The following is a 10,243-nucleotide window of genomic DNA, read 5'->3' on the forward strand; positions in this document are numbered from 1 at the left end:
GTAAAATAAAATTATTTACATAATACAGTAAAGATCTCCACCTATGTACGTCCGGGAATGCTTGATAAAATATTGAAAACTCACTTCCTTTTTTTTTCTTTTGGGTACCCGATCTTTAATGTACTTAATTATATAATAATGTCCTGCAAATGGAAATTAACTCAAATTTATGACATTGTCATTAATTATTCTCTAATTGTGGCTAACCAAATTAAAATTAAAATTCTCATTCTTTATTAATTCAATAAATATAACACGATACAAAAAACTTGGCTAATAGTCCCTTCTAGCATTATTTTTCAAGATGAGAGTTTTATTTATTTTTTATTCGAGAAAATTTCATCAATTCACGCAGTAATCATATATAAAACAAAAGAAACGGCCGTTTAATATAATTCAACTCTCTCTCTCTCTCTCTCTCTCTCTCTCTCTCTCTCTCTCTCTCTCTCTCTCTCTCTCTCTCTGTGCCATATGTTTTAGATAGATAATAAATATGTATTACATGTGACAAATATGATTATTTGTAAATAACAGTAATAATGAGTTGATAACGAAAGCCCTAATTCCTCCCCACTCCTAAATTTTGGTCCGAGAGAGGAAGTTCAGGAGTTACAGACCATCACTGAATCCCAACCGTTAGATAAAGCCCAAAATGAACGGCCATTGTTGATCCACATTTGGCTTATTACACGGCTTGAAACAGTCATCACGGTGACAAAACCAAGTCCTTAATTCTGCTTTCCTTTGGAGCGGCTTCCATGGAAGGCCAGAGCCACATTATGATGCCTCTGACCGATAATCCTCCCGCCACTTCCATGTACCGGCGATCTTCTTCTCCTTCTTCATCAGGGCCTCCTCTGAGCGCCATAGACAGGTTCCTGTGGGGCCAACTCAGTCACCTTTCTGCTCTGTGGCCTAACAGTGACGACATAGAAGCAAGTTTAATGGATGGGTTTATAGCGAATAATGAAGCCCATCAGATGATGATACCTACAGTACTGAAGAAACAAGTGCAAGTTCTGGGGAAGAATAAAGCTACTGGTAATACAACGGTGGCAGGGAAGAGAATCAATAAGAAAGGGTCTTCTTCTGCGTCGTTGATCAAAGGACAGTGGACTGATGAAGAAGACAGGTATATATATACATCAGTTTGATGATCGATATTATATATATGCGTTATATTATTATTTTTGGTAATGTTTTTGCATATATTGTTGGGGATGAAGGAAACTGGTGAAGCTGGTGAATGAATACGGGGTGAGGAAATGGGCTCAGATAGCTGAGAATTTGGAGGGAAGAGCTGGGAAGCAATGCAGAGAGAGATGGCATAATCATTTACGTCCTGATATTAAGGTCCCTATTTAATCTTCTCTTCGACTTTTATCAATGATGAGCTCTCGGCTAGGGTTCAGCCCATATATTGTCTTTTCATTTTCTTTCTTTTTCCAGGGCTACATATACATACATACATACATACATACATACATACATACATACATACATATTATCTAAAAGCTTTGGGGCCAATTTTAGTTCATCTCAAATATTATTTTCTTCACTAGTTCTTTCATGAACATTCTCAATGTCTGGATTTATCTGCATCCATCATGCAGCTGCATTCACTGAGTCTCAAATCACAGTCAAGTGATGAGCTAGTTTCTTCAAGTTTCGTTGAAGAGCTTGTGGTAACTAGTAAGAAAAAATATGCCACACAGATTACGTTGAATTTTATACATGATTTGTTAGTTAAATTAGAAAGCATCTGTATATATGGATATTTATGAGCAAGGATCTATCTTTGGCATATCTGATTGACTCGATCGATCTGCTTTCATACATAATCCAGAAATCAGATATTGCTTTGCGTTCTCTTGTAATTAACTTGGTAACCCGTAAATCCTCGGCCACCTTGACATTTCCATAAGCATTAATCATTCATATATTTCCCCCATCTTTCTTCGTGTTCATGTTTCGATTATATTATATTAAAATATTTAGATTATTAATATATCTTTTCTTTTTCTTTGCATTAATTAATATATCTTTTAATTATTTTTATCCAGAGATATTTTATCTGTTTTCTAAATTAATATGTCAAATTTCATTTAAATTTAAACCACTTAATTTTTTTTATTTTCTGGGAAAAGCAAATATAATATTTAAATTTAACTTGGACGGTTTATTTTTTGTTTAAGAAATACAAACGCAGAATTATAAAAAATAATACTCCAATGTTTAGGTTCCCAAAAAATTATTAGCATTTAAAAATATAAAATGTCAGAAATAACAGTCGGGGGACAATAGAAAATTTTCTCTAGATTTTCTTATATTCCCCCTATTGCCGTTGTCATCAATATATATGGTTGTTTTACAAGTTCTAGTATTAACGGGTTTTAATTATAATTACAATATATTAAGATAACATATAAAGTACTCCCTAAATTAAACCATCATTTTGGTTGGTTTCACTGTTTCAGAAGGATAGTTGGAGTGAGGAAGAAGAGAAAATATTGGTAGAAACACATGCAAAGGTAGGGAATAGGTGGGCAGAGATAGCGAAGAGAATTCCAGGAAGGACAGAGAACGCAATCAAGAACCATTGGAATGCCACCAAAAGGAGACAGAACTCCAAGAGAAACCACAAATCTGCAAACAAAACCTCCAACAACAATGGAAGAAAGCCTCCTTCTTCCATTCTTCAAGATTACATCAAAAGCAAGACCCTCTCCAATAATAATAACCCCACCATTATTGCCAATGAGGACCACCTTCAGGGCCCACCTGATGAAAACCAATTCAAGCTTGTGATTTCTGATCATCAAGATCCCTCTCGTGAACCTGTGATGGCTGAAGCATTTGATGATGAACTTCTCTTCATGCAACAGTTCTTCCAGGACAATTATCAGAATCAGCAGGTTCAGTCCACTTTGGATTTTTATCTAACAGATGCTGGGCATGAGGGGTATCTTCCCGAGCAGAGTGTTGCTGCTACCATTGGTGCTCCCGTGAAACAATACCATCATCATTCTGATCTGTTTCTGGCTCAGTTATTGAATGGGGTTGGTTATAATTCACCCATTTTCTGCTGTGATTATGGAAAAGATCAAAATTTCAACATGGGTTTGCAGGTAGGGGATGATCAGCAATCTTGGTATGAAGCAAAGAGAGAGATGGATTTGATGGAACTGGTTTCCTCTCAGCTTTCAACTAGTAGCAGCAATAGAAGCTTCTAGCTACTTCTACTTAGAGATACTTCTAAGACACTTCGTACCGGAATGATGAGCTTCGCAAAGTATGAGAATTCCTCGTACTTTTATGGAGGTCTTTTAGAATTGAGCGAAACTATTCTGGTTTCACGGTAGAGTTGTGATGGATATTCTGGATTGTGTTCGGGTTTTTAAAGACAAGGCTCCTTTGGGTTTATTGCTCTATTTTTCTCTCTTATTGTGCCTAAAACTGCAAGTGAATTTCTTTGGGAACTTATTGTGATCTTTCACCTTAGTGTATTCATTTCGTCATATATATCTTATGGATGATTACCCTTCAAATGATTGATTGATTGATCTGGAACTTCAAATAATATACATATAGACACACACATTGCATCATCTCATCGTCACTAGAAGGATTTAAGCCCAAGTAAATGTGTTTTTCTTGGATATTGCTTGAAATTTCAAATATAACTCATATTCCTCTACTATAAATATAAGACTTATTTTGTAGTGTAAGTTACATTGCAAAATAGGTTTTATATTTAGGATAGGATGAGTACTATTTATAATCTAGCTAATTGTAGTAATTATTATTGATGTATACTGAAGATATATTGATATTACTGAAATTTCATAGCGTCAACTCATAATTTTAACTCGGGAAAAAATGAATAGTATGAATCTACCTTCACACAATTATATAGCCATTAGAAATCGAAATGGAGAACTGCAAATTTTACCATGTTTCCTTTCCTTCATCAAAGGGAAAAGTTGTATTGTGTATTTTTTTAAAAAATAGGCTAAAGTTGTATTTTTGTGTAAAAAATATACTCCTCCGGTCCTTAATATAAGACCCATTTAACTAATTTGATTAGATTAAGAAAATTAGGTAAGTTAGTTAATTATAACAAATGTGACACATTTTTTCTAAAATACCATAATCATCATTCTTAATACCTTATCTTCCTCTTCTACTTAATTATAATTGAGGGAGAATCCATAGGGGTAATTTGAAGAAAATTGATAAATATAAGAAATGGGTTTTATATTTAGGATTAAAACCAATTCAACAATTAGGTCCTATATTAAGGACTCGAGGAGTATCTCATAAAAGTTATATTGACTTTTTTAAAAAAAAAGGTTCAATTATTATGTGCATGTTGGGAAACCTAAATCACAATATTATCATTTTTAAGAAAGGACGATTTTTCATTTGCAATAAATTGCTTTAGTATACTGCCATTCACTGAAATCATTTTGTTTGAAGACGCTGGCTTCTGATGGTTGATCGACGAACGTTATTTTATGAATTGAAGATCATGTGAAGCCCATGGTCAAATTATTCCAAGGTCCCACACAAACATTACCATAAAGTCTCTTCAAATGATCAGATTATTGCGGAGTCCTATAGGACTTAATTGTAAATAAATATGGGTGTGCATTTATCAAAATGCTCGTAATTAAAAATAAATTAAAAAAATCCCTCTCCCGTTGTTGCCGGCGACCAGCAGTTGCCAGAACCCAACCCCACCGGTTAATATTCTCCCTCAAGAACAGCCCTTCCTTTTTACTCCGAGCCAGGAAAAGCTTGAAATACCATGAAGATAATTTCTCTTGCACTTTATTTTCAAAAAGAAAAAAATAATAATAGTAAGAATAGGTATCTTCAGACTTCGTCTGAAACAAAATACCCTCCATTAACGATCAACAGGAACTTGAGAGCTGGAACCAGAACTATACAACAATATGAATGTATTAATCATCGGGACATTTTAGCCCTCGCAAAAAATACCCCGGCAAAGAGACCTGGAAACAAGAGTGCATTATCAATGTGAGGAAGAAGAAGATAGAAACAAGCAAAAGATTCATGATATTACTAGTTGTTCTGTTGATTACCAAACAAAATGCTGAATAAATTCGATATGCTGAGGGGGACTTTGAAAACTAAAATGCCGGCAATGGAGATCGGAATCTTGTTTAAGGAACCCACCAAGCTGTGAAATGGGAAACAAATATTAGTAACACATCAAAGGATGGGAAAAGAAAGCATTCCGAGCTCTCTTGAGGCAGAGACCCATGCACCTCAAAACACACGAACATAATTATATTACCTATATGTTGTTGGACCAGTTTGATGTAAGAACCACATAGAAGTAAAGCTGATGGAAAGTCCAAGCAGTCCACTAGCCGTTGCAACAACCCAAAACATTGGCAGTTTAACTACATCCCTGGAAATCAAAACCAGAAGTACAGTGAGGAAGCAGGGGGCTTCTCAAATTGAAAATCGCAGAAAAAGTATTTACTCACACATGTATTACATAATCCCACTCGCCGAAAAGGAAAATCAAGAATATGGCAAAAGGTAAAGACAGTAAATTGTTCAGCAACACCATAGAAACTTCATTGAGGGATCCTGATTTAGTTGACTTTTTTGCCTCATCCATAACCCATCTAAGGGTAAGCTGTCGAAAAAAGAAAAGGATGTTCTGGCTCAAATTTGGGTACACAAAGTATGGCAAAAATATAAACAATATAGGAAGGGGCATCTAAACTCAAAAATCATACAGAGTAACTTGCGGTAAGAATACAATTGATAATCTGCCAGGAATAACCAACTCCATCAAAGGATAAATCTGTAATACCGCCACTGACAGCAGAGATAATCTGCGCCAAGTATGATACAGGTCAGTGAGACTCCAGAAAGTCAATTGGATTTTTCAGAACAAATACAATATACTAGTAGTTGATAAAAGAGTAACAAAAGACACAGCTTTAGAATCAAACTAAAGTTATATGTTCTGATAAGCAGATAAGTAGTATCTTCAAATACTTCTGCAAGTCTTGAAAAAAGGTAATATGTAAACTTTAATCTTTGAGTATATAAATTCCATAAAATAATTTGATATGAACAACTGGAAAGTTTTGCCAAAACAAGCACCTAAAAACTTCCATGACAAAGATGATGTAGGCATGTGATCATCTGAGATGTACATTAAAAAAGAGTAACTAATAATTTCCTAATACATGATCCTGGCCAGCAATAATATTCTTATTTATCAGAAATAGCAATCCATCAACGAGCAGGAAGCTGAGAGTATCATTTACCATCAGAAACATGGCAGTCCACACTTTTGGATTTTGACCTTTCCGGAACAAATATAACTCTCCAATTGCAGTTATAATATTTGTCACATTCTTGAGAATTGTCACCATTGCAATATTGATGTTTTTCAAACTGAAAATAACAAAGCACTTGAAGACGTCAAGGGGTAGATAGGAGACGGACAAGGTAACTACGCCGAGTAGCAGACAATAATCATACTATTGGTCCTCTGAATTTTTAATGTTGTCTTATTAATCAACTTCCACATCTATAGGTCTAAAAGAAGCATACAAGAAACTATAAAAAGCAATTTATTCATACCTATACATTCCTGATACGAGCATGCCAATAAATATCACATTAACAGGAATCCAGACCCTGACCAGCTTCCAGTTGAGCTTTTCAACTGAAACTGTGCCAGATAAACCCAGTAGAACAACAACCAACGTGCTTATTAAGTTCTGCAAATAGGCATAATGATTAAGTTTGCATTTATCATAAGCTTCAAGAAAGAAAATAGACCAATGAAGCAATTAGCAGAATAACCTATCAATCTAAACAAAAATAAATAAAAATACATATTTGTAATATGATTGTTAAGTGCATGTGATGCGGTGAAATTTCTAATAATAGGAATGTCGATATCATTAATACATCTTTCCAAGCTTCAAGTTTCAGTATTATCACAGTGAGAATCTATTCAGCATTGTCTGGAGAATCCAACTCACCTGGTAAAACATTAAAGATATTCCTGCATTGAAATTATAACCTGACAAAACAATTTTGTTCAGCATTATCATGCTGCAAGAAGAAATACAGTAAGCTGTTCCAGAGAGAAGAGGCCCAGACTTCTTCACTGGTCTATGTAGTCGCCTTTCCTCCTCTCCAACATGGCTGACATTGTAACCAAGTGCAGCTTTATCTGCTTTCAGAAACCTGCTTGAAATGATGAATGTGTTTCACTTGTTACTTAATTACCAATCTTTGCAAAGGGATTTTAACATTATAAGCTAAAAGTTGCTGCATGAATGAAAGCAGAGAAAGGGAAATACACAAAGATAAATAACTTTGGTGTTCAAAGGAAAAAAAATCATTTAATAATAAACAGATACAGAAAAGAAGATTTACTTCGCACCTGTCACTCACGGCTCTACGCTCCGCATTTGTTGAATAGTCGTTGATTGAAATCTTTTCTTGAATTCCAATAAGATTTTCACGCGCTGCATTAACCTCTTCATCTAGTAACAGTTTTGAAGGTAAGATGCTTAGTTCTGGTTCTTCTTTGAAGCCACGACTACCAACATCTATTTTATAATCAGTCGACATATCGGTGATCTGCAAGTAGAAAAATATTAGATCGAAATTGATCAAAGTCAGCAAAAATGGCCAGCGCCCAAATGACGACATTAGATGAGAATAACACCATCCTTTTACTGTTTGATCAAAAGTTGAAGCCACAGGGCATATGAAGGCCATAGCAAAAAAGATGAACAAGATGATTAATTTACGAGGATTTCATGGCCCTATTTGCTGTGAATAAACAAAAGACTGCAGCAAATATGTTCCACGACTAGGGCAATATGTTTAAACGCTAATGACTTACAAGTATGGTTCCTTATGCCAAACCTCAAAAAGTTCTTAAATGAGCAAATGAAAATTTAAAGCTAACAACCTAACACATAACCAAAAGCTATTGCAAATTTTGAGGGCGGTCATTAAATGTCAAGACTACAGAGTTGGGAAACGTTTCTTAAGCAAAGTACATTTCATAACTTCTCCTAGGAAACGCTTATCTAAAAAAAATTATCGCCTGCTGGAACCACGTGATACGGGATGCAATCACTGCATGCCTTTCCAACCGTCAGCCCACTTGGACAAAAGCAATGATGGAAAGACGATAATTCAGAAGAAAAACATACCCCAGAAGATCAATGTTAGTATAACGTCTAAACCAACAAGAAACTATGATTAAAGACATAATAGGAGTAATAAACTGCAGCTCATACCGACCGGACCCGTGCGAATCTCAGGTAAATGCACCAGATATCTATTTCGCGCACAGTATCGACAGTATGTCCATCCACCAATAGAAAACGCCACTGAATTTCCTTTCCGATAGCCTTATGAAGATAAATTGAAGGGAACTCAAAATATCTTGGCGGTTGAAGAATCTTACCAACCGAATTGCAAAAGATCATGCTAAAAACGGAAGGCGAGATTGTGCTTTCAGAGTAGCACGCAACGGAAAAGTGAAGGCAAACGAGCTTGGATTAGAAGGGATTGATATGGTAGGGGGGAACCCATGAAGCGAGCAATTAATGATCTGGAGAATTCATGAAACCTGGCCTTTGTCATCTTCAGAAGGCGAGATTCCAGGTGGAAGAGAACCGCCAAAAGGAATAGAATATTGAGAAAGGAACGAATTCCGAGGCTCGCAAAGTCAAAGAGAACAGAAGCAGCTGGGAGCCTGTGACTTGAATAGCAAGAAGCTGTGACTTTAGGAGCAAGAAGTGAGGAAGAACGTGATGACGGATTTTGCGAACGAAGGAACATGGAGCTCGGCGGCAAATATATATATATAGTTTTTAAAAAGAGGCTGGCATGCGGAAATTACTACTTTATTCCTCATATTTATTTTTTTAAAATATTTCTTATAATAAGTATAATTCTAGTTAATATATTTGATTGATAAAAATATTTTAAAAAAACAACTTATGTATTATAAATAACTAATTTAACTATTTTTTTAATTTTTTAAATTAGTTAACTAGTTTTTATATTAAATATGAAGTTAGTATATTTTATTGAGTTAATAAATTAAAATAAATTCATCTATATAATTACTTCGCATACCATATCATTACTTTTAAAATTATGGTTTGATTTTTACCTAAACACTGCTTTAATATTAATTCATTGTGAGTTGACGTGAGTATTATTATATTATTATTTTTTACTACTTATTTGACGTGGTTTACCGAAAAGTCTACAGAAAATATGATTATTACTTAAAGTCAACCCGAAAATCAGATGACGTATTTTATATTGGAGATATAAAACGAAATGGATTGAACGTAAAAAGATTTGTTTTTCTTTTCATTTTTAAAGAGACAACATAAGGAGATGTTTCGGAAAACAGAGATTTCATTCCTCTGGAGAAAAATTTTAGAATTACATTTGAAGTGAATTGACGTTCTTCCAATATATTCATCCAGAAATTAAACTAAATGTCCTTATTTTTATTGAATAGACTTTTTATTCATCCAGAAAACTTGAAAAATTAGTTTTCTCGATTCCGCGTGTACTCAGAAAATTAAAAAAAAAACACTTTATTTTCAAATTTCATGGGTTGGAGAAAGCACCATGAATTTTACTACTACCAAATGCTAATATGCTTTTAAAAATGGTTGCTGCATCACTTCTGTTGGAAAATAGATGACTGGTTGGAAGCAATTCGTTCATTCTTCATTGCTTTGGCGCTCCACTTTAGTTTACTAGATTTGTAATTCTGGATCTCTCTCCTAAATGGTGTTTAGATTAGTTTTTAAAAGTGATTTTATAGATAAGTATGTGAGAGAAATTTAGGATCAGATTATTTTTGTTCTTTGTTTTTTTGTTCTCAAAACAATCTTATAAAATTATTTTTTAGAGCAAGTTTTGGGAAAAAAAAACTTTGTTTGGATAATAATTTAAAAAAGCATGTTTGCAAGAAAAATTATAAAAAATACACTTATTAGGTGATAGTTGTCGCTGATAATAATAAGTGGTGAATAATAGGTGAGAAGATTCTAAACAAAAAATAAAAAACACAAAAACAAAAACAAAAAAATATAAAAATTGTTTTGGTTTTTTAGCTTTTAAAAGCATGTCATTGTTTTTTTTTAAAAATAATCAACTAAAAACAAATAACTAAACAAGTTTTTTTGTT

At 34.1% G+C, this 10,243-nt stretch overlaps 2 protein-coding genes across 2 annotated transcripts; one reads left to right on the plus strand and one right to left on the minus strand.

The window, feature by feature from the left end:
* Positions 1-758: 758 nt before the first annotated feature.
* On the plus strand, positions 759-3,233 carry LOC114728681 (transcription factor MYB119-like). The gene is made up of 3 exons (XM_028915613.1): positions 759-1,132; positions 1,227-1,353; positions 2,478-3,233. Exons 1-3 carry the CDS (start codon positions 759-761, stop codon positions 3,231-3,233), a joined length of 1,257 nt encoding a protein of 418 aa, XP_028771446.1.
* Positions 3,234-4,904: 1,671 nt separating this feature from the next.
* LOC114728679 (GDP-mannose transporter GONST2-like) lies at positions 4,905-8,338 on the minus strand. Its single transcript, XM_028915612.1, has 10 exons — positions 8,322-8,338; positions 7,451-7,650; positions 7,044-7,251; positions 6,637-6,776; positions 6,318-6,447; positions 5,778-5,876; positions 5,520-5,674; positions 5,324-5,440; positions 5,109-5,206; positions 4,905-5,018 (listed from the first exon to the last, which is right to left on the minus strand). Exons 2-10 carry the CDS (start codon positions 7,639-7,641, stop codon positions 4,972-4,974), a joined length of 1,185 nt encoding a protein of 394 aa, XP_028771445.1. The 5' UTR covers positions 7,642-7,650; positions 8,322-8,338; the 3' UTR covers positions 4,905-4,971.
* Positions 8,339-10,243: the final 1,905 nt, after the last annotated feature.

This window comes from Neltuma alba, unplaced genomic scaffold, assembly GCF_004799145.2.
Source record: "Neltuma alba isolate B1F8T4 unplaced genomic scaffold, ASM479914v2 tig00012565_pilon, whole genome shotgun sequence".
Lineage (NCBI taxonomy): Eukaryota > Viridiplantae > Streptophyta > Magnoliopsida > Fabales > Fabaceae > Neltuma > Neltuma alba.

What these genes read in the sequence shown, in the direction of transcription:
- LOC114728681 (XM_028915613.1), top strand. Translation starts at nt 759, where the DNA reads ATGGAAGGCCAGAGCCACATTATGATGCCTCTGACCGATAATCCTCCC. An exon ending in TGGACTGATGAAGAAGACAG is followed by an intron (nt 1,133 to 1,226) that starts GTATATATATAC and finishes TTGGGGATGAAG; the next exon opens with GAAACTGGTGAAGCTGGTGA. An exon ending in ATTTACGTCCTGATATTAAG is followed by an intron (nt 1,354 to 2,477) that starts GTCCCTATTTAA and finishes TCACTGTTTCAG; the next exon opens with AAGGATAGTTGGAGTGAGGA.
- LOC114728679 (XM_028915612.1), bottom strand. Translation starts at nt 7,641, where the DNA reads ATGTCGACTGATTATAAAATAGATGTTGGTAGTCGTGGCTTCAAAGAA. An exon ending in TGGGATTATGTAATACATGT is followed by an intron (nt 5,441 to 5,519) that starts GTGAGTAAATAC and finishes TTTGATTTCCAG; the next exon opens with GGATGTAGTTAAACTGCCAA. An exon ending in ACTGGTCCAACAACATATAG is followed by an intron (nt 5,207 to 5,323) that starts GTAATATAATTA and finishes CCCATTTCACAG; the next exon opens with CTTGGTGGGTTCCTTAAACA.